We start from the raw sequence: 24,380 nt of genomic DNA on the forward strand, positions 1-24,380 counted from the left end.
GGCTTGCATCAGGACCAGGCTGGCTGCACCTGCATCCGTGGCTCAGAGCATCCCCGGAGCCTCCCCATCGCAGCTCTACATGGAAATCAAGTAGGAGCCGAGAGCACAAAGGAAGCCCCGGATCGAAACCATGGCCGAGATCACCAACGTCCGCCCCAGCTTCGGTAAGTGGCCGGCCCGGCGGTGGGCAAAATGGCTTTGGAGTGCCAGGGACTGCGCAGCAAGCCGCGTGTGCCGGCCGGCGTTTCGTTTCTTTCGTTTCGCAAACTTGACGCTCTGTTTCGTGCCCGAGATGACGTCTTGCTTTCTTGGGGGGGGGGGGGGGGGCTAGGTCCTTAGTCCGAAGGAGACCAGGAGAGGGTTCCAGAAAGCCGCTGGGGCAGGCGGTGCCGATCTCTGCTCTGGGAGTGGACTGCTCTTGGGGGGGGGGGAGGGGGGGCCGTGCCAGCCACTTTGCAGGGTGCTTGGCACGGGCTGTTGTGCCCGTTTTGCAGCGTAATGATGGGGCCTGGTGGCGCTGCTCCGCTCGGGGATGACGTGATGTCTATTTCGGGGGGGGGGGGGATCCAGGCCTCTTCCCCCAAAGGTCCGATCGGAGGCGGGCGGGAGGTTTGGCTCGCATTACATCAGCGACAGGGAGCTGCCGATCCGCTCTCTACCCCGCCCCGCCCGGGAACTTTTGCCTGGCAGGAGCCCCGGATGACGGCATCGAGCTGCAGTTGAGCGCCTAACCCGTGGCCTCTGCTTCTGCGCGCCTAGCTTTAGCCGTCCAAGAGACACGTGTGCATAGACGTCTGTGTGTACATGCAAGGTCGAGAAAGTGTCAGGTGCTGCCCCATACATACAACACCCTCTCCCCCCCCCCTCACATAACCCCCCAGGGAATGAGTGTGTCCAGCACTCCTGCTGGGGGTTCTTTCTTTCAACATTAACCCCAAACAACAGCCCACCATCGCCCTTCAGATCTGGTGTAAAGGGAAGTCCTGGGCTTCTCACCCCCCCCCCATTATAAATAACAGGGATTTCAGCTCTCACTGCACTGCTTCAAAGAACAGCTTGTGCCCTTTTTTTTTTCCTCCAGACTAAGAAAAAAGGGAGGAGCTTCTTTGAAACTCTGGCTCACTTGACTTTACTAGAGTCTCACTCCAATAAGGTGGATGGGAAACCTGGTTTCTGCTTCTTGTACTCGATTCCCCTATTATTAGCCCAGGAGATATGAAGACAGAGCCTGGTCAGGTTGTGAATCAGGGGAAACCTCCCACGACTGATTTCAGGCCAGAAAATGCTGGACAGAAGTCAGGGGGATAAGCTGCCCTTACTTCACACAGATCAAATCAAAATGACGTCAAAGGAATGCCGATTCTTGATTGAACAGAAAAGTTGGGCTTTGTCCCATTTGCCTTTCTCCCTTCCCCTTTGGGGAGGGGAGCACCCAGGGTATCACCATGCTGTATGCACCCCCCCCCCCCCGACATACCTCTTGAAATGTTCACTGGCACAAGCAACATCTTCCATTCGCTGCGTTCTGTCATGACCTGGTCCCGCGACCAAGAAGTGATGTCAGAAGAGAGCCAAAGCTGGCACGAGCAGCAAGTGGAAGAGGCTGGTTCTGCTGGCAAACATTTAAAGAGGTACTGCCGGCACCCTCCTTGAAAAAGGTCCCTTACAACGCCACCGCCCCTCGAGCCTATCCTGCGGTCCCTGGGGGTGTGGTCAGGGTGGGAGTGAGCCCAGTCGCTCCTGCCCATGCTGGCTCTGCTCTCAGAGTGGCTGCCTTGAACTCTAGTGGCGGTCTCGTGAGTCTGACACAGGAGGTTGTGGTGGCTGTCTTGGAAGTAGAGCTGACATCGAGATCACTCCTACCCCCTGATGCACTGCTAGCCACAAGGGATTGTGGGGTGGGGAGCTCAGATTGTGATGTCATAATGCTCATTCTACCAATGCCTAAGCTCTGTCCTCATCTGCACAAGCCTCAGACCCTTTAAAATCCTAAGTAGCAACATTCTAGAGCTCAAACTGTGATGTCATAATGCCTCATTCCACCAATGCTTAAGCTCCATCCTTATCTGCACAAGCCTCAGACGCTTGAAAATCCTAAGTAGCAACATTCCAGAGCTCAGATTGTGATGTCATAATGCCTCATTCCGCCAATGCCTAAGCTCCATCCTCATCTGCACAAGCCTCAAACACTAAAATCATAAGTAGCAACATTCTAGAGCTCAGCTTGTGATGTCATAATGCCTCGTTCCACCAATGCTTAAGCTCCATCCTCATCTGCACAAGCCTCAAACCCTTTCGAATCCTAAGTAGCAACATTCCAGAGCTCAGATTGTGATGTCATAATGCCTCATTCCGCCAATGCCTAAGCTCCATCCTCATCTGCACAAGCCTCAAACACTAAAATCATAAGTAGCAACATTCTAGAGCTCAGCTTGTGATGTCATAATGCCTCGTTCCACCATTGCTTAAGCTCCATCCTCATCTGCACAAGCCTCAAACCCTTTCGAATCCTAAGTAGCAACATTCCAGAGCTCAGATTGTGATGTCATAATGCCTCATTCCGCCAATGCCTAAGCTCCATCCTCATCTGCACAAGCCTCAAACACTAAAATCATAAGTAGCAACATTCTAGAGCTCAGCTTGTGATGTCATAATGCCTCGTTCCACCAATGCTTAAGCTCCATCCTCATCTGCACAAGCCTCAAACCCTTTCGAATCCTAAGTGAACAACTTTTATTGGTTATTCCCACCCTTAAAATGATTAATACACAAAGGCAATACATTTTTACTGTTACAGCACCACAAACTTGGAACTCTCTCCCACTTTACTTACGACAGGAGAAAAACTTTGATAAATTTAAAAGCCAACTCAAGAGCTTTCTTTTTAAAGACGCTTTCAATGTTTAATTGAAAAGCCAATTGCTCTTTATAGTAGTAATCCATTTTGTTTAATTGTGTATTTTACTCCTAATAAACTAATTTGTTTTCCCTTCCCCTTTGTATATGACCCTTAAATGTTCTTCCTTTTCTATCAGAAAATGTATTTCTTTCCCCTCCATCCTAATGTTTCCCGTTGTATTTTGTCTATTTTTAAAGATTTTATCTTTTTATTCATTTTTGTTCTTGTTTACCCAATATTAATATTTTATGTACATCGCTTAGTAATCAGTGATAGGCGATTAATCAAATAATGAATAAACTTGAAACTTTAAGTAACAACATTCTAGAGCTCAGCTTGTGATGTCATAATGCCTCGTTCCACCAATGCTTAAGCTCCGTCCTCATCTGCACAAGCCTCAAACCCTTTAAAATCCTAAGTAGCAACATTCTAGAGCTCAACTTGTGATGTCATAATGCCTCATTCCACCAATGCCTAAGCTCTGTCCTCTTCTGCACAAGCCTCAGACCCTTTAAAATCCTAAGTAGCAACATTCTAGAGCTCAGATTGTGATGTCATAATGCCTCATTCCACCAATGCCTAAGCTCTGTTCTCATCCGCGCAAGCCTCAAACACTTTCAAATCCTAAGTAGCAACATTCTAGAGCTTAGATTGTGATGTCATAATGCCTCATTCCACCAATGCCTAAGCTCTGTCCTCATCTGCCCAAGCCTCAAACCCTTTCGAATCCTAAGTGGTAACATTCTAGAGCTCAGATTGTGATGTCATAATGCCTCATTCCATCAGTGCCTAAGCTCCATCCTCAGGGAAAAATTGGTCCCCGTGCCATTCTCTAGTTTGGATTTTAGAAAATAATTTGAAAACATGTATTGTTCTTGATTGTCATTTTTCACAGCATATAGTCCTCACGCTTTTTTTAAATTCTGGATTGTGCATCAGACTGGTATAAGGTCCACAGTGTAGATGCACTGGCTTAGTAGGGGGGACGCGGTCTTTATAAAGAGCGCAGGCAACTATCCTCTGCCCCTTCCCTCGTACCTCTTTCCTTTTTCCTGTGTTGCCTCTCTGCGATGTCACTTCCGGGCCCAGCAACTACGAAGTGACATCAGAGGGATAGCTGACACGACGCAGGCAGCTAGTTTGTGCTGTTGCTCTCGCTTGGAACATTCAAAAGGTATGGGGGAGGGGGAGGGGCGCCACTGTGTAGACCAGTGTTTGGACTCCTTTTCCCTATTTTAGTCAAATTCTCTTGACCCGGTTTTACCAATATCTGTCTTCTCATTCCTCTGTAATTCTCCCACCTGATCACAAATTGTTCGAAAGACTCTGAAAACCTTCCTGGTCCAACAATATCTAGACAATTGCCATATGATAGGAAAATAACCTTTGTATATCGCCGACAGCGATCTTTGCCAATTCAGGTCGTTTTTAAACTCTGGCTTAAACTTATGTTCTCTCTAGTTCTATCCAAAAACTATACATTTGTTTTCATCTTTATGTTAACCGAATCGAGCTCCAATTTGGGGATGATGCGACATATAAACCTAAATTTTAGATTAGATTACTGATGCACCTTCTTGTCCAATTTGTCTCTCTTGACTAGATTGTAAGCTCTTCTGAGCAGGGACTGTCTCTTCTGAAGTACAGCGTCTATGTCTAGTAGCGCTATAGAAATTATTAGTAGTACAGACAGACACAAACACACACTCTCCCTCTCTTAGGCTTATATAACACACACACACACACTGTCTCTTAGGCTTAAATAACACACACACACTCTGTCTCTTAGGCTTATATATAACACACACACACTCTGTCTCTTAGGCTTATATATAACACACACACACACTCTTCTCCCTCTCTTTTAGGCTTATATAACACACACACACACACACTCTGTCTCTTAGGCTTAAATAACACACACACACTCTCTTCTCCCTCTTTCTTAGGCTTATATAACACACACACACTCTCCCTCTCTCTTAGGCTTATATAACACACACACTTCCTCTCTTAGGCTTATATACTAGTACATTTCAGCTTACACAGTGCAGCTATGAGGAGAGGACCCACAGATCATGTGCTTGACATTAATGCGGCACTCTGCTTGCCTTCTTTAATTCAGGCCATTAACTAAAGTATGTCCATTAGACTCTGCCATTCCCAGGTCCACGAGGCCACAGAAAGTACACATCAGAGCACTCAGAGCCTCACGGAGTTTTCAGGGTCACTCCGTGAGGACTTTCTTGCCTGCCTTAAAATCAATGGACACGCCACCCCTTCTTCCAGAGCCCTCAAAAGAGATCAAGGTCCAGTAGTTAGCAAACTCATCTGGTCATATGATATAGGACTGCTTCTCAACTTCTTCAAGCCAAGTACCCCCTAAGCCTAGCAAATACCAACCTAGCACCTCTGCCCAAGCTCCGCCCCTGACTCCACCCCCATAATAATAGTACTAATTGTAATGCGAGAATCCAGGAGAGTCCTTGGTGCGTGCATCAGCAAGAAAACAACCGAGGGGCTGGGAGAGCCCTCAGTGCGTGTGCTAGATAAGACGACTGAGTGATGGAGAAGCTGGGGGAGTCCAAGGACCCAGGGAGCATTGGCCAAAGGACTGAGGAGTGGTCTGGCGGAGGGACTGGCTGGGATGGCGGACTGGTAAATGGCACCGGACGCAGGAGGGCCAATGGAGGGTCAGGAGAAGCCTGGAGAGAGATGGAGTTCCGGTAGGACTTGGAAAATGACCGGGAGGCGCTGGCAAGACCTGGTCAGGGTTTTAATGGAATGTATGTGTGTATAGCCCTGTTGTGTTTCACTGAGAGCAAAGGTGCCTGGAGGTGGATATGTGACAGGTAATACCACTCGGCCTCACACTTTATTTTCCCCTAAAAATAATTTGCTTTTGTATTGTACACTGTTATCTCTGCATTCATTCGACTACATCAACCATATTTTCAGAGTAAATGCATTTCTATAAAAGCTGAAAATCCAAATAGTGTTTTTCATGCAAATTATGGCTTTAGTCACTTTCCCATTAACACTATGGATCTACTGTTCTTCGCTTCTCTGTAATTCCTTTCGAAGTGCTTCAATGTGGATTTGTGGTCCCTGTGGTGCTCCATTTTCGCTGCCCTCGTGCATCTTCCATCACCCCTTTTGTCAACGGACATAAATAAAAGCAAAGCAGATCTGTAAGGGCCTCAGCGAATGCTTGAATGCTCCAGGAGAGGCCAAAACCCATCTCGGATTTGTACACCTGCTCCCTCCTGTCGTGCAGGCTGACCTAGTTACTTGTGAGCAATTAAGAGCAGATCTTGCAAATTACACTGAAGACAGTGAGCTCTGGAGATACCATGAAATACTGTGGGCGACACAGATGTAGATGTTGTGGGATGAGGAGACAGACATAAGAAATTAGACACCGAGGTCACAGATGCCCTTCAATGCAAGCTTTCCCTCTTCCAGTGCTTCACTCATTGAGGTTTTGACAGCTCTCTCTGTCTTATATGGTTCAGGATGCGTCACTCTGGTACAGGTTCGGTTCCCAATCCTAGTAATAGATGGAAAGGAGCAGATTGGGGGCTGGGGGAGGGGAGTTATATAGTCTCTGATCTGAGAGGCAGATATTAGGAAAGCAGGAAGCGTCTGACTGTGTCATGCAGTGAGAAATTGTTTTAATTTAAGCTCCAGGGTTTTGAAAATAAATTTTGGCCTCCAAAAATATTTGGATTTTGCCGAATAGTAATTATCATAGGTTATTTCAGTTGGCCTGATAAAAGATAACACAAAGCAGTGTGCATAGTAATAAAGCAGATGATGGCAGCTAAACACCTGCATGGCGCATCCAGTCTGCCCACGAAGATAAACTCATGGCATAAGTATGATACGAATACTCAATTTTGATCTGTCCTTGCCCCTTTTCAGTGTACAGGCTATAGAAGTCTGCTCTGCACTTGTCTTTCTCCCCGGTTTCTGGAATTGCAGTCGAAGCCCCCACTCCAGCCCATCAGATCCGAGTAGCCATACGTGAAGCTTCGTTAATGCCCTCCACACTGCCCGCAGCATTCTCACACATCTTCCGTTTGATTTTCCAGAGATACTACTTCTCGCAGAACCCTCAACCGGATGCTGCTAAATCTCCCATCCACAAAAGATTTTTGCTATAAGAGTTTTCCTCTCCATGCTTACCTTTCTAGGAGTCAAAACTTGGAATGGCCTTACAGAAAGGACCAGAACTGAACCTTGCCTCATCATCTTGTGAAGAAAACTGAAAACCCATCTGTTCGATACTTAATTTCCTACACCCTCTCCTCTCCTTTTCCCTTCCCTCCCACCTCCACTCTTCCCTCTTTTCTCTCCCTCCTACCTATTCCACCTCCCCTCTCTCCCTCCTCTTCCTCTCCTTACAGTCACCTTGAACCTATATAGCAGAGGTGTCAAAGTCCCTCCTCGAGGGCCACAATCCAGTCGGGTTTTCAGGATTTCCCCAATGAATATGCATGAGATCTATTAGCATACAATGAAAGCAGTGCATGCAAATAGATCTCATGCATATTCATTGGGGAAATCCTGAAAACCCGACTGGATAACGGTCCTCGAGGAGGGACTTTGACACCCCTGCTGTATAGGTATGAGCAAAGCACAAATAGAAGATTAGATACTCAGAGCTTCTGCTCCAGGACACACCTCACGCTTGCTAAGTATCTTTCCGCTGTAACGTTTTTAGTGTCCTGAGCTGATTTACTGTCTGTCACAGAGCAGGTTCTTCCTGGGGGAGTGGACCGGGGCCCAGGGTTGTGTCACTTCAGCTCACACCACCTTGAGGGTGATTTAGGGGAAAGCAAGACAACTATTCAGTGAGGACATTTGAGTTTAGAACAGGAGCTTCTTTAAGAGTTATCCAAATTAATTTTAGTTTTGGGGTTGTTTTTTTTTTTTTGTCATGAAACACTTGGCCTTAATTTGAGATCACCAGCAAATGCCTCCCTAGTCACTCTTTCGTTTAATGTGTTTTGTCTGTAGAAGGATAGATTCCGTGCTTTAATTATGAAAACAATTCCGTGCAGTAGTGAAAGTCATTAAACTGAAATTTAAACGAAATGGGCATAACGAGACCGTGTTCCACTTCATGGCACGCTCAGCATGCTCTCGTAGAGCCCCCGTCTGATAGGTCCTAGGTACTGCCGGTGGCTGGGTCAAAGGTCAGGGCTAGCGGCATGACCAGGGACAGAAGGGAAGGAATTTTGGATTTAGTTTCTCGCCTTTTTTTCAGTTGTGGCTCAAGCACAATTTCCCAGAGAGTTTACAATTTCCAGGTGCAGCTGAGGCACTGGAATACAAATGCTGTCTGAACATAAGCAATGCCTCCACTGGGTCAGACCTGGGGTCCATCGTGCCCAGCAGTCCGCTCACGTGGCGGCCCAACAGGTCCAGGACCTGTGCAGTAATCCTCTATCTATACCCCTCTATCCCCTTTTCCAGCAGGAAATTGTCCAATCCTTTCTTGAACCCCAGTACCGTACTCTGCCCTATTACGTCCTCTGGAAGCGCATTCCAGGTGTCCACCACTCGTTGGGTAAAGAAGAACTTCCTAGCATTCGTTTTGAATCTGTCCCCTGGTGTGTTTACTGTTTGCATGGTTAGATTTATTCTTCTTAACAATTGAGTTTTGTTTTGTTTTGAGTATGTTTGCTGTTTGTATGGGTCAGGTCTATCCTGGCCTGGGGGGGGGGTCTAGATTTTCCAATTGGAAATTCCGGCAATCATGTGCGAATCATGCTTCGGCACTGTTGATAGAATCACAGCTGTTTTTAAAATGGGCACCTTAAATGTAGGCCAGCCCTTTACAGGTCTACATTTAAAGGTGCCTGCCTTGCACATAAGGAAGTGCCTAGGGTTGCCTAAGGCCATGTTTGGTGTAAACCACGCGGTGACAGGTCAAAGGCACGCGAGGACAAAGGCGTGCAGACAACTGAGCGCAAGGTGGAAGCGCGCCGCAGAAAAATAGTATTTTAAAGGGCTCCGACGTGGGTGTGTGAGATCGCGCCGGCGTTGTGGGGGGTTTGTAACCCCCCACATTATACTGAAAACTTCACTTTTTCCCTAAAAAAGAGGGAAAAAGTTAAGTTTCCAATAAATGAGGGGGGTTACAACCCCCCCAAACCCCCCAGAACGCCGGCGCGATCTCTATTAAGTAAAGTGGGGGGGGAGGGTTCCCCACCAACACCCCCCGTCGGAGCCCATTAAAATACTGTTTTTCTTCTGCGCGCTTCCGCCTTGTGCTCAGTTGTCTGCGCTGAGTTCTCATCGTGCGCTTTTGTCTATGAACCAAACCACGCACATCCCGGCCTCAAGCATCCTTAGGTATACCTATAGGCATACAAATAACATTTTCAACATAGGCGCCGTTCCCCGCATTGATTAAAAAAAAAAACAACCCACCAAACTGCATCCTGATCGGTTAGTTAGAAGGTGACATGCGCCAATGATGTTTGTATATGACGTGCTACAATAATCCACGCCTATGACTGATGTAGCAAATCTGGCGCACGCACAGATTGTCGCTGTAGCAACTGGACAATTCTGCACAAGTGTGAGAGTCGCTCTCACAGCGATCGACTGGACGGGATCGAACGGAGATTATGGCGATCCTCCGCGCAAATCATTTGCATGCAAACTTGATCGCGAACCACACGGGCTTATCGACCGTGTTTAGTGCATCTAGGCCCGATTGCTTTGAAAATGAGGGCGTTTGTGTGTATGGGGGGGCTTCTTGTTTGTATAGAAATGGGACACGATGAGCAGCTCCGGGTCACAGCCCAATGGAATTGAGCTGAATTTACTGTGCTGTGGTCCCGGCTGTTTGTTCCTTCCCGTCTGATTGAGTGCGTCTGCCTTTATCTAGCTCTGTACCTGTGGCTGTGCACGAGAGATAGCAGCAGGCGAAGTGCCCTAAGGACCAGCTGTTTGCTTTGCAGTGTTGCGTGGTGAACCTCCCTCCCTGTCAGGAATGGACAGATTAATCTGGCTGCTTCCAGGTGCTGGTAACTGAGGCAACGCTTGGCACAGGAGCTCTGCTCTGATGTTTTACCCCCCTAGACAATAGGAATTATAGCTCAACTTTCAGCTAAGGGATAGGTTGGCAGTGTGACCTGTGGTTTTAAATTATAAACTAAAGGCTGGAAATATTCCAGCATTATGAGGAAGAGTTGCACAGTTAAACCTTTTTTATTCCACTTTATCATAATTTCTAGGTAAAGTACACTAGAATATATGGACTAAAACCCCTTGAAGTTAGACTGTCTCTGCCTTATTACAGGCTCAGTGGTCCTGCCCTGCCACTGATTTCTTTTTTTTTTGTATAACGGGGGCAAATCACATTACTTTTACATAGCAAAAAACTACAGAAGACCATGATATATGCCTATACCCCTGAATTTGACCTCCCTAGAAAGATAACTTTCTACCTTCCCCGGCATCGGCCCTCCAGAAGTTGGCAATGGCCTATAAATCAGTATTTTTTAGTCTGTTCCCAGAGCATCCCCTTGGCCAGCCTGATTTCTAGGTTTGCACAATGGAGGCACTGTATGTTAACTCATCTCATGCACAGTCCTTGTGGATATCCTAAAAACCAGGATCCGACTCAGAAATACTGATGTGGCCGCATGGCAGCCTGATAGAGGTAAATCAGAAGGCCGGTACTGTAACAGGACACAGATGTACTAACTCAGAACTCCATGCACAGGGTTACCATATGGCTCCAGAAAAAGGAGGATGGAATGAGACATCCAGGTTTTACTTTCAATGGAAATAAAACCCAGATATCTCAGTCTGTCCTCCTTTCTTCCATTGCTTTCAATGGAAGTAAAATCTGGATGTCTCAATCCATCCTCCTTTTTCTGGAGCCATATGGTAACCCTATCCAAGCATGGGTCTCTCTCCTCCCCATATTATCTTTTTACCAGCTCTTGGCCAACCAGAGCATGTTTCCAGCTCCCCCCAAAAAATAAGACAGTGTCTTATATTCATTTAGGGCCCAAAAAACACACTAGGTCTTATTTTTGGGTAGGGCTTATTTTTTTCATGTACATGATCATCTCTCCCTTCCTCGCCTTTACCTCAATTCTTCTTCTTTCCTTTCCCCCACATGTGTAACATCTTTCCTCCCCTCTCACCCATCCCCTTGTGCCTTCCCTCTGCAGCATCTTTCTATCCCTCCACCCCCCTGTACAGCAGAACCCTTGAGCACCTGCTCCCCACCGTGCAGCTGAACCCTTGCTGACCCTCCATCCTTCCCTGCCATTGGATCCCCGCCGACCGCTAGCCATAAATACCTTCTTGCAGAGCAGTGTCGGGCCAGCAGCACTCTAAATAGGCTGCTTCGCGGCCTTCTCGTCAGGGTCTTCTTCCTTGTGCGGTGGGGGGGGGAAACGCTGCTGCTGGTGAATCCAGGGACTAGGGCTTATTTTCAGGGGTAGGGTGAAGGGATGCCGTTCTGAACCAGGGCAAGGTCAGCACATAGGGCTTATATTAAGAACTACCCTGAAAATCATGCTAGGGCTTATTTTCGGGGAAACACAATAAGAATTGGAGAACCACAGACAGGCGATAGGTAATTCCCCCTCCTCACCATTACTCACTGTTTTTGGTCTTCCTTTGCAGATGTATCACCGATCGTGGCCGGCTTTGTGGGTGCCACGGTCCTCGTGGTATCAGTCTCCGTGACGGTGTTCGTGTGGACATGCTGCCACCAGCAGGCAGAGAAGAAACACAAGAGCCCGCCATACAAATTCATTCACATGCTGAAAGGCATCAGTATCTATCCAGAGACCCTGAGCAATAAAAAGAAGCTCATCCGCGCCAAGAGAGACAAGAATGGCACCGACAGGGATACCGGGCAGGGTAACTTATTAGTGAATGCTGCAGAGGCTGGCATGATAGACTCCCTCAAGGCCTCCAGTGGGTTGTTGAGCTCAGAACCATGTATGGACCAGCTGCCCATAAAGATGACTTATAGAGATGAACTGAGCCCGGATCAACCCCTCACCCCCAGTGAGAGCAAAACGCCCTCTCCGTTGTCCCCAGAAGATGATGTAATGCTGGGCGTGCTCTCTCTCTCTGTGGACTATAACTTCCCTAAGAAAGCTTTGGTTGTGACAATCCAGGACGCACATGGGCTGCCAGTGATGGATGAGCAGACTCAGGCCTCAGACCCTTACATTAAAATGACCATCCTGCCAGACAAGAAGCACCGAGTGAAGACTCGGGTCTTGCGCAAGACTCTAGATCCTGTCTTTGACGAAACCTTCACCTTCTACGGGATTCCCTACAGCCAGCTTCAGGACCTGGTGCTGCACTTCCTGGTCCTCAGTTTTGACCGCTTTTCTCGCGACGACGTCATCGGGGAGGTCATGGTGCCTCTTGCTGGAGTGGATCCAAGCACCGGCAAGGTCCAGTTGGCCAAAGACATCGTCAAGAGGAACATACAGGTAATAAGGGTCTAGCTTGTTTGCAAATCTGACCAGTCTCTTTTGTGCACGCATCCCTCCCCAAGTCTGAATGTTTTTGGATACCACACAGCACGTGGCCCCTTGTGAGACCAAAGAAGTGCAGCATCCTTTTTGCCCAGGAACTTGTCAAGAACAGGTGTGGACAAGTTCTTGGAGGAAAAGTCTATAACAAATGTAAGATTCCTGGACAGAGTGCAAAGCAGTGGGGGGCACTGTGGCTACACCACTGCTTTGCACTCATCCCAGGTATCTTACATTTTTGACTGCTGTGCTGAGGGATCAGAGCCCTCAAGTCCTTCTCTCTGTCATCTCAGAAGAGCACAATTTACTGCTCATCATCTATTGAATCACTGAGACAGATGGAGCAGTGTGTTTGTGTGGGAGGGGGTAAATTTGGATCCTGTAAGATCTGGGAAAAGGAAATCTGGAGGCTGACAAAACGAGAGAAGCAATGAGACTTAGGATGGCAGAAGAGCCAGGGCGGGGGGGGAATGATAGGGATAAAGACAGGTGAAGAGAAATTAGAATTATTTATAAATGATCTGGAAATTGGAACGACGAGTGAGGTGATTAAATTTGCAGACGACACTAAACTGTTCAAAGTTGTTAAAATGAACGCAGACTGTGGAAAAATTGCAGGAAGATTCTTAGGAAATTGGAAGACTGGGCGTCCAAAATGGCAGATGAAATTTAATGTGAACAAAAAAAAAGTGATGCACATCGGAAAGAATAATCCAAATCTGAGCTACCATATGCTAAGGACTACCTTGGGGGTTCAGCGCCCAAGAAAAAGACCTGGGTGCCATTATAGACAATATGCTGAAACCTCCCACTTGGGGCTCCTTTTATCAAGGTGCGGTAGGGGGGGGGGGTTTAACGCACGGAATACCGTGCGTTCAACCGCCTGCCGCGCTAGTCGCTAACGCCTCCATTGACGAGGCGTTAGTTTTTTGGCTTGCCGCGGAGGTTAGCGCCTGATGAAATGTCCGACGTGCTAACCCCGCTAACGCACCTTGATAAAAGGAGCCCTTAATGTGTGGTAGCAGCGGCCAAAAAAAGCAAACAAGATGCTAGGAATTATTATAAAAGGGATGGTAAATAAGACTAAGACTATTTTAATGCCTCTGCGACCTCACCTTGTGTATTGCATTCAGTTCTGGTCGCCGTATCTCAAAAAAGATATAGCAGAATTAGAAAAGGTTCAAAGAAGAGCAACCAAGATGATAAAGGGGATGGAAATCCTTTCGTATGAGGAAAGGTTAAAGAGGTTAGGGCTCTTCAGTTTGGAAAAGAGACGGATAAGGAGGTATCTGATGGAAGTCTACAAAATCCTTAGTGGTGTAGAATGGGTACAAGTGGTTTGATTTTTTTTTTTACTCCATCGAACATTACAAAGACTAGGGGACACTTGAAGTTGCAGGGAAATACTTTTAAAACTAATAGGAGGAAATATTTTTTCAACTCAGAGAATAGTTAAGCTCTGGAATGCATTTTGCCAGAGGTCGTGCTATGAGCAGTTAATGTAGCTGGCTTTAAGAAAGGTTTGGGCAAGTTCCTGGAGGAAAAGTCCACAGTCTGTTATTGAGATAGGCATGGGGGAAGCCACTGCTTGCCCTACATTGGTAACACTGAATGTTGCTTCTGTTTGGGTTTTGGCTAGGTACTGTGATGACAGGCTACTGAGCTAGATGGACCACTGGTGTGACCCAGAATAGCTATTCTTATGTTCTCTTCATTGTTAACGGTTTAGATGTGCGAGATAGAAGCTATTCTCATACATTATAAGCCCTCTAGGATACAGCAAAATACTTACTGTACCAGAATGTTACTTGCATTGAGTTATTACAGAGAAAAGTGTGATATTAATCCATATCCAGAATCCAGTACCAGGCATATTGTTAATTAAAACAAAATGTCACTCATGGTCAATAGATCAATTTTACCATACCATAAGCAGTAACTTCTGCCTCCCTCTCCTTTCCATGGAGCATCTGCCCTTTCTCTCTACTCCTTCCATCCATTTTCTTTCCTTGTTACGCCAATGCCCCACCTCACCCCCACCTCTATCTCTCTCCTCTGCTTTCCTTTTTTCTTTCCCTCCCAACTCCACCCCAGCCCATGATCTGGCATCCCTGTCTCCATTCTTTCCATCTCTCTCTCCACTTCCACTGTGGTTCAGGATATCTCTCCTCTCCTCTGCTTCCCTGCCTCCCCCATGGTCTGGCATCTCTCTCTCTGCTCCCTTTCCTTTTCTCCCTTGCCTGGTCTTCCTTCTTCCTTCCTCCCTCCCTCTCTATTTGGTGGCTTTGTCCTTTACCCCTCCCTCCCCCCAGATGGATGCAACATATTTCCCCCTGCAGGATGGGTATCTCTCCCTCTTTTTTCTCCTCCAGGCTGCCGCTTACAATCTGTGGTCTGCTGGCAGCATCAGTTAGCTGAACATCCACGGCAGCTTTCCCTCTTCTTCAACTTCTTGTCTCTGCATAAGCAGAACGCTGCAGAGGGAAAGCTTCCAGGCCGCCGAAGGCAGTGTGTTCAGCTGACTGATGCTGCCGGTGGCCTGAAGATTGCAGGCTGCAGCACAGGGAAGGAACTGGAGCACCACCCTATGAGCTGCACCTGGGGCAGACCGATCCCCCCCCCCCCAGCCCCCCTTGGTATGCCACTGGGGCTGGGAAAGCACATCACTAGGGATGATTGCTGAATTAAATAATTTATTGTAACGTAGTTTGGACCCGATATGGTCTATGTTTTGGTTCAGGAAGAGCCTGCCTCGGGACTCACAATAATCATATCATATACCACAAATGTATATGACAAGCTAGAACGTTAAAGGAGGCATATACATCCAAAGGCACTTGTCCTGCAAAGTTCTTTTGAAAGCACGGGCACTTCTTCAGCAACATGAAGACATGGGTACATTAAAGGACACCAAGCAAGGTAGGGCCTGTAATCTTCTCAGTCCACTTTAATATCAGCCTCCCTAACGGTTTGTATAAAACCCACCATGCTGCTATGGCAGCTCCTAGTTCTCTTCAACTGGTGTTTTTCCAGCCACCCTACCTAAAAGATTTTGCATTTTCCTGGATCATGAACTCTGCAGGAATTTTGTATATTTCCTGCTCTAGAGATTTAGAGTAGGGGAAAAAGTCTCCTGAGGTGGTGCTATGGGGGATGCAGGAGAGCTATGTATGGAACCAGGTATCCGGACAACACCCAGCATTGTGTTTCAGGGAACGCTCTCTATTTTCCCGAGCAATAGAACTGGCGAGACAAAGCTGTGACCGGTGAGACAAGGCTGGTTGTTCCGGCAAGGTCATGCTTGCTAGTCAGTGACTCTCTTCTGTGGCTGACAGAGCAGGGAACGGTGAAGAGCGCCAGTCCACAGCAGTGCCCTTTCTTTAAACTGCTGAATAAACAAGCTAGACTAGGGCTGTCTGTTATTGCAGGCTTTCACTCTTTGCATGCTCATTAACCCCTATCCCAGGAGGCTCTGCCCGGGCTGGCTGGCACCAGCAGTGCAAATTATCAGCTCACCACTCCTACACTGAATAACAGAAATGTGTGTGAAGCTCTAATACAGCCCCCACAGCCTTCCCCTCCTGGGACCTCCATGAGATCCCCCCTCAGTGGCATAGTAAGGGGGGGTGGTTTGCCCTGGGCACTGGCATCCCTCCTTCTCTCTGCTCCCCCGCTCCTCCTCCCAGTATGTATGTGCCTTCAATCCCCCCCCCCACCCAATACTTCTGTCTCTTCACCGGAGCGAGCAGCAATTCTAACCTTTTGCTCACACCAGTGTCGGTCCTCCCTCTGACATCACTTCCGGGTCCTGCACCTAGGAAGTGAGGTCAGAGAGCCAACGCGGCAACAAGTTGGTGATGCTGCTCACGTCAGAGCACATTGAAGCTGTTGCTTGCGCATTGAACAATTAGAGGTACGGGGGAAGGGGGGCACACACGGTGGGGGGGTCAGGGAAGGAGCGGGGAGGCGTCTCTTACCCTCGCTATGCCACTGCTTACATTGCAGCTACTTATTCCACATTGTGTAGTAAAGAGGAGGGAAGGGAGAGGAATTTTCTTTCATTTTTCAGGACTTCCTTAGTTTTCCAAGCGGAGGAGGGGGGGGGGTTGCCTGGATGTATCTCCTGCAGCTAAGTATGCCCTGTAGTTTTACCATTTTCCCTGCTCTGGAAAAGATTTGGCTCTAGATGAATGCCTTTCAAGTATTTCAATGCCTGTATCAGATCTCTCTCTTATCCCGGACTCGAGAGGAAGAGGAGGGACAGGGGAGATCTGATACAAGCGTTGAAATATTTGAAAGGCATTCTTCTAGAACCAAATCTTTTCTGGAGCAGAGAAAACGGTAAAACTAGAGGGCCTAAATTGAGGTTGTGGGGTGTTAGGCCAGTGGTTCCCAACCCTGTCCTGGAGGACCACAAGGCCAATCGGGTTTTCAGGCTAGCCCTAATAAATATGCATGGATCAGATTTGCATGCCTCTCACTTCCATTATATGCAAATCTCTCTCATGCATATTCATTAGGGCTAGCCTGATTGGCCTGGTGGTCCTCCAGGACAGGGTTGGGAGCAACTGTGTTAGACTTAGGAGCAATGTTAGGAAATTTGTTTTCATGGAGAGGGTGGTGGAGACGAAAACGATGACAAAATTCAAAAAAAGGGTGGGATGAACACGGAAAATGAATGGTAGAGACTGAAGAACTAAGGCCGGTACTGGGCTGACTTGCACAATTTGTGCCCTGTATATGGCAATTTGTTTTACGATGGGCTGGGGAGGGCTTTGCCGGGAATGCCAGCCATTTGGAGATTCTTTAGATAGGCTGGAGTGAGCTTCAATGGCAACTCCAGGAGTTGGAACCTAAGGACAGTACAAGGCAGACTGCTATGGCCTATGGCCCACAAAGAAAAAAATGTGATTTAATTGAATCATTAATTTATAATGTAAATAACTATTAGGCAGACGGGATGAACCATTCAGATCTTTATCTGCTGTCATTTACTATGTACTATGAAGTGAGTCATCCTGCTGGTTGCAGCCTTCCCCAGTTGATTCTGGGTTTGCAGAAGTAAATGGGTCTCTAAAACCCCATTAACTCCAGAAGGCTAAGGCCGGTGGTGCTGGCTTGAAAAAAGCTCTTCCGGGGTCTCTAACTGTGCGTAACTCTTTCTCACAGAAGTGCATCAGCAGAGGGGAGCTGCAAGTCTCGTTGTCTTATCAGCCTGTTGCACAGAGAATGACTGTGGTGGTCCAGAAAGCCAAGCATTTGCCGAAGATGGATATCACTGGCCTCTCAGGTAGCAGCTATTTACTCCAACTTTAAGCTTTGAGACAATAGTGAGCACAGGCATAGATGCTCAGAAAGAAATGAGGCCTGTAAGGGAAAAAACTGAGCTAGGTGGACCGTGAGAGTGGGCCTAAGATGGAAGAGTGAATGGCCCAAAAGCAGTAGGACCCAGTGGTGTAGGGGGTGGGAGATTGGGGGGATGGTCCACTCCAATTGCAGCCTATAAGGGGGTGCTCCGACTACTCCTCCGAAGGCCGGTGCCAAGAGTTTCTTCCTGAAAGCAACAGCAGTGTCCACAATTCGCAGCTCTTGTCGACATTGGGAGGCTTGACACTGTCAAGAGCAGCAAATTGTGAATATTGCGCTGCTGACTACAGAGTGACAAAGGGGGAGGGGGAGAGAAATGCTGTACCCAATTGGGGAGAGGGAGGGAGGAAGAACAGGGAAGGGAGAGGAGACAAAAGAGAGATACAAGGGCGTGGGGGGAGGGAAGGGAAGGAGACAGAGATGCCAGACCAGGGAGAAAGGAGGGAGGGGGAGAAAGGAAGAAAGGAGATACTAGAGTATGGAGGGGGAGAGAGATCCCAGGGCAGGGGGGAAAGGGAAGGAGACTGAAATGCCAGATCATAAAGAGTAGATGTGAATCGCTTGTTCACTCTTTCCAAAAATACTAGGACTAAGAGACATGCGATGAAGCTATTAAGTAGTAGATTTAAAACGAACTGGATAAAATATTTCTTCACACAATGTGTAATTAAACTCTGGAATTTGTTGCCGGAGAATGTGGTGAAATCAATTAGCTTAGCAGGGTTTAAAAAAAAAAATTGATTTGGATAATTTCCTAAAAGAGAAGTCCATAGGCCATTATTGAGATGTTTTGGGGAGATCCACTGCTTATTCCTTGGATAAGCAGCATAGAATCTGTTTTGCTACTTGGGATCTAGCTAAGTACTTGGGACCTGGGTTGGCCACTGTTGTAAACAGGATACTGGGCTTGATGGACCTTCGGTCTGTCCCAGTATGGCAATTCTTATTCTCTTATTTTTATCTGGAGAAACCCGGACACATGGCCCCATCCCTTTCCACCCATAGCCACACCCAGCCCTACCCCATTCCACCTCTAGTCCTGCCCTATTCTGTCTCTAGCCCCGCCCTTGCAAAGCCTCATCTTTGTTTTCTGACCTCTGGGCCGCGTCTGGAGGGTCTCAGAGCATATGCGGATGCATGCGACTTCATCTGCACATGCTCAAGGCTCTCCAGATGCGGCTGGGAGGTGGGGGGGGGGGGGCTTTCCAAACCTCAGTTAAACTTCTGGGCTTTGGAAAGTGCGTCCGGGCACTCAGACAGTCCTCTAAAAAGAGAACATGTCCAGGTTTTCCCAGATATCTGGTAACCCTAGTCTGGGAGTTGCATTCTGCACAGCTAGCCCAAACCTTAGCACCTTCTCTGAGAGCTACCAACACAGAGAAGAAAGTGAATTTGCCCTGGCAGCTCTATTTGGCTCAACTTGTCCTAGGTGGCAGGTGAATTATCTGCTACATCCAATTTTAATTCTGGTCCTTCCCTGTCTACAGGGAGAGATGAAAGATCTCAAGTGCAGTGATGATGCAAACCTCTGTCTGGGCCTTTGCTGTGTCTACAGAGAGCATGCTAGAGAGAGTATGATCTGATGTGTGTGTCTGGGGGATGGGGGTAGATCTGTGCACTAAGTGGCCTTCAATTAACGTCATGGGCTTACAGGATGGAATAAGGGAGGCAGTGTTCCTCTTAATGTGAGTGTATTGAGATGCTTTTAATGTTGCAATTCTTGGCCTGCCAGCTGGTGCATGTGCTGGGTGGTGGAGACAGAGTGTTCATAAATGCTTTGCAGCTGCCCTTTCTCCGACTGCTCTATATGTAGCAGGGCTCTCGGCATCACTGAAGCTTCTTTGTAACTCTGTCCATTGTACTGCAGCCTCTTTATAACACCCTGATTGTCAGCCTTCTCGGTTACAGTGATCTGGTGGTTAAAAGAAATACAAGGGCCTTTTTTTTTTTTCTTCTTTTTAAGAGACCCCCCCCCCCCAAGCCGATCGAATCCTGGTTTTACCCCACCGCATGCAGGGAGATGTACTCATAGTTCCTACTTGGGGAGAAGGAAGAACTACAGGTCCCTGAATGCTTTCTCAGCTAGACTCAGTTTATCTGGGCATTAAGCAGAGCAGTCTAAAACGACTTCAGTTAATACAGAATACTGCAGCTAAGCTCATTTTTGGGAAACGAAAGTATGATCATGTTTCCCCTTTGTTGATAGAGCTTCAATGGCTCCCAGTTCGCTTTAGGATCCAGTTTAAATGCGCATGCATAATCTTCAAGATTCTCTATGGAATATTTTATTCTTTTATCCCCTTATGTTGGAATACCCTTAGACTTTGCCATTTGAGAAACACACAAAGATATAAGTTAGCCTTCCCTTCCTTTAAGGGAATTAAATCTGCTGGGAAGCTCAGTTGATTTTTTGTTTTCAAGTCTGTAGAGATCTGGAATGAACTTCCCGACTCCATTAGGCTTTTAGGCCTGCTGCAATTATTTCGTAAATTCTTGCAAACTGAGTGTTGTTCCCGCAATTTTTAAATGGTTTAACTACAGCCTCAATGAAATGATACTATTATAGTTATTTTTCTTATGTACTTTAGTTTTTAATTAGTACTTCCTTCTCCTATGTTTTCTGCTATGTATTCTAGTCTTAATTATATGTGAATCGAGTCGAGCTCCACTGGGAGATGACCCGGTATATAAACCAAAGATTAGATTAGATTAGATGTGATATGCTCCCTGCTTTGGACTGTTGCTTCCTGAAAAACCTTAACTGAAATTGCTTGCAGGAAATCTGTTGGACCGTGTCATTGGTGTTTGTTTTCTCTTCCCTTCTACCCCTTCCCTTGTCTCCTACGCCAGACCCTTACGTGAAAGTGAATGTATATTATGGCAAGAAGCGCATTGCCAAGAAGAAGACCCATGTGAAAAGGTGCACCTTGAACCCCGTCTTCAACGAGTCCTTCATTTACGACATCCCAGTGGACCTCCTGGCCGACATCAGCATTGAATTTCTAGTCATCGACTTTGACCGGACCACCAAGAACCAGGTGGTTGGCCGGCTGGTTTTGGGGGCACACAGCATCACTACCAACGGGGTTGAACATTGGCGGGAGGTCTGTGATAATCCCAGAAAGCTGGTTGCCAAGTGGCACAGCCTGAGTGAGTACTAGTGGAAGCCTACAGGGAGGGGAGGGAAGAGGGAGGGGAAAAGAGGAAGGAATGGCCAACAGGCCAGGAAAGGCCATATAGTGCAACAGACTTAAACCTTGTTTTAGTGATAGGTCAAAACCTTTCTTATCATGCCAGTTTCTGTAGAGTGATATGATTTTTGTGGGGCACTAAAATTCTGAGATTGCATTAATATAAAATGTTTAAAAAAAAAAAACCCCCCACCCCCAGTGAATAAACACAACAATTGCAGTATAATTTCGCTATTGCATGTCTAATGCAACGTGAACATAAGGTGTAGTTAGAAATGTTGGTGCATCCGTCCTCCTCCCTGCAGCGCTTTCTGTGCTGATTTGGCTTTTTTCAGATTTCGTTCCGTTTTCCTTTTGGCTCCCCATGAACATGTGCACTTCATTTTCTTGGACCTGCAAACTTTTTTGGGTGGGTTCCACAGAGAGGCTCAGGATTCTGCAGTATGCAGGTAAAAATAAGGGGCTTATGCAGAGCTCTTAGATTCAGGGAAAAAATTGGCCATCTTGGTTTTTCTTGTCATTCCCAGGTCCACTGAACCATCACACGTTGCTATCCTCTTCACCAGAACCCTACCCAGCCCTTTTTTACTAGTCATTACAGTAGTCTTTCTAACCCAGCCATCAGCCCATACCTCTAATTCAGACATCACTCCAGTCCTAACCTTATCATCAGCCCCCGTCTGTTTAATTCAAATATATCTCCAGTCCTAACTCAACCATCAGCTATCTGTCTAATTCAGCCATCACACTAGTCCCTCAACCTAACCATCAGCTCATCCCTCCAATTCAGCCATCCGCCAGTTCTTCTAACCCAAACATCAGCCCATCCTTCCAGCCAACCACCTAGTCCTTTTAACTCAAACTGGCCCAGTAGCCCAGTCCTTCCATCTCAGCCATCAGCCTGGTTCTTCTAATTTAACCAACGGCCCGATCCTCTAACCCAGGTTTCAATCCAGTCCCTTTAGGCCAGCAATCAGATTAGCCCCTGAAAGCCAAACATTTGTCCACTTCCTCTAATCTGGACATTATTCTATGGTTATTAACCCACTCCTAATTCAGCCATCATCCTGGTTCCTCTCATTCAGCCATAGGAAGAGGAACTGGGTGGACCACCAACGCCATGGCTCCAACATGGTATTAAAAACTAGGGAGCTTGAGGATTGCTCAATTTGATTGCTCGCCCCTCCCCCCCCTCGACACTTTCTCTCTCTCACACGCACACAAAGCCATCAGCCCAGTCACTCAAGTTTAATCACCAGCTCTATTCCTACCTCTAAACTGCACCATTAGACCGTTTCTCTCACTCATCACCCATCATAAGCCACGTTCCTCCAGTTCAGCTTTGTCTGGAGCAAAACTTTGCTAATGGCAGTGGAAAACTTGTCTGTTTTAAAAGTACAATTGACTTTCCAAAATGAATTTAAAACAGCATCACAGCCAGAACTTAGAGATTCTGCCTGCTGCCTCCTCCTTTGGTTTACCCCTTTGTCCGTCTTTCTGCTTATTTCTTCATGGTTTCAACAATGCTTGTTCTTCTGCCATCTAAAGATTTTGGCCTTGAGCACACAGTACTGTAGGATCAAGTGTTTAGAGACCAGACAAAGATGCCAACTCTCCCCAGAAGTGTTATATTTTCCCACAGGCCCCACCTCCTCACCTCAGTATTTTCAAAGGAAGCCTGGGTGATTCCCAGCTGAGTTTCATGCATGGCCAGGGAGATGTTAGATGAGTCTTGGAAGAATCTCATTCTTGACTTTCACACAGAAAGAGGAAGGCTAGATCAAGGCAGAGGCCAATGGTGAATGTGCTTTCCAGAATATAGATGACTTCTTCCTTGTATCTTTCCTCAAGATTCAATGTTGTTTCACTACAGAAGGTTTGGGGGTCCAGAATGATTGCTCCCACCCTCCACCATCAGTAGCAAGGTGCACAATTTAAGTAAAGCTAACTCAAAAGTCCTCTTGGGTTTAAACCTGGTTGTTCAGGCCCAAGGATTCTGTGTCGCTCCGAATATGGAGTTTACTCACATAGAGCTGGACGCTTTGTAGTGCATGACTTTGGAGGCGTTAGAATGCTGCTCTCCCTATTTACAAGCTGAGCATGCACTAAGAAGCAAAGGATTGGAAGCTCTCCCCTTCCTCACCATCTGGTGTCCTTAGTAAATTCAGTCCAGGGGGATGTGGTACTCAACCTCAATTGTACATTTGACAGCAAAAATCAAGTGAAGAACAGCCAGAAGCAAAGGACAGTCCTTTTTTCAGTATTTCGGTTTTAGATCTTTTCCATTTGGTCATCTCCTTGCAAATGAGTCCTTACCCTATGCCCCGTGGAATGTAAATATTGTACGATAATTAGCTCTTTTTTAAAAGTACTATCTTTGGTCTTAAAATGTTTACAGAAATGATCACATTGTAGAGCCCTGGCGGAGAAACACATGAAAGTCTAAAACAGACATACACTCGACGAGCACATACACACACATGCACGCGATTCCTCAATTTCTTTCTGAGTGTTTAACAGTATAAAGAATAGGTAAACAAATCCCTTTACAGTCTTCTCCCTTCTGTCCATCTGAACATGATGTAAAGCTGACAAAATCAAACTAGCTCCAAAGGGAGAAAAAGAGGCGTATTTCCTCCATATTGTGGTCCATGTTCTGCGATAGATGGATCTCCTTGTCCTGAAGTAGATAAACTTAGTCTTCGGTAGTTTTCTGGTATTCTCATACAGGCACTTATGAATGGACCTGCTTAACTCATCCTGTGGAAATTCATACGGGATTTAAAGGGCTTTAGTGAAGCCTCATTCCTATTGTCTAGTTTTCCTGCCGAGCTCCTGTGACTGATGGTTACGGCATATGGTTGCATAAAGTAGTCAGCCTTCTCACCTCTTGCTTTTGGACTGTGGTACATTTCATTCACAAAGGGGTACAGATAGGAGTAGGGGTAGGTTATAGGAATAGTCAGGGACCACTGCAAAGGTGATAGGCCTGATGGGCCGTCGCGGAAGCGGACTGCTGGGCGGGATGGACCTCTGGTCTGACCCAGCGGAGGCAACTTCTTATGTTCTTAGTCTTTGATGCAGATATGAAGGCTATTGCCCTTCCTCAGAGTCCCATCCACACAAATTCTGAATCCATAAGATTAGCAATACATTCAGGACAAACTTTTTGCTTTGTCCGTGGAGGTGGCTACTCAGCTCCGTTCAGGAGACTTCTCTCCATGAAGCGCATTTGATGTGCATACATGGAAACTGGTCTTTAAGTGGGACACCCATGCTACCATTTCATTTATAGGAAACTAGTGGCCCTTCTATGGGAGTTCAGATCAGGTAATCGTGTCAGTAGTGGTGGGACCCAGAGAGAAAAGCTCCTTTAAAAGTCCTCACGCTGAG

The 24,380-nt window shown here is 46.9% G+C and overlaps 2 protein-coding genes across 2 annotated transcripts in view; one reads left to right on the forward strand and one right to left on the reverse strand.

The window, feature by feature from the left end:
* SYT11 (synaptotagmin 11) lies at window positions 1–23,458 on the forward strand. Its single transcript, XM_033923043.1, has 4 exons — window positions 1–164; window positions 11,561–12,387; window positions 17,599–17,722; window positions 20,647–23,458. The coding sequence occupies exons 1-4, from the start codon at window positions 131–133 to the stop codon at window positions 20,955–20,957; spliced, it is 1,296 nt and encodes a 431-aa protein (XP_033778934.1). The 5' UTR covers window positions 1–130; the 3' UTR covers window positions 20,958–23,458.
* Window positions 1–24,380, reverse strand: part of LOC117349519 (GON-4-like protein) — a 70,170-nt gene that overhangs the window by 31,926 nt on the left and 13,864 nt on the right. The gene's annotated exons all lie outside the window — the stretch shown is intronic.

This window comes from Geotrypetes seraphini, chromosome 16 (genome assembly GCF_902459505.1).
Source record: "Geotrypetes seraphini chromosome 16, aGeoSer1.1, whole genome shotgun sequence".
Taxonomy (NCBI): Eukaryota; Metazoa; Chordata; class Amphibia; order Gymnophiona; family Dermophiidae; genus Geotrypetes; species Geotrypetes seraphini.

Excerpts from the sequence above, each read along its gene's own strand:
- SYT11 (XM_033923043.1), top strand. The coding sequence starts at position 131 with ATGGCCGAGATCACCAACGTCCGCCCCAGCTTCG. Across the intron at positions 165-11,560 it reads CAACGTCCGCCCCAGCTTCG|ATGTATCACCGATCGTGGCC; the intron begins GTAAGTGGCCGG and ends CTTCCTTTGCAG. Across the intron at positions 17,723-20,646 it reads TATCACTGGCCTCTCAGGTA|ACCCTTACGTGAAAGTGAAT; the intron begins GCAGCTATTTAC and ends CTCCTACGCCAG.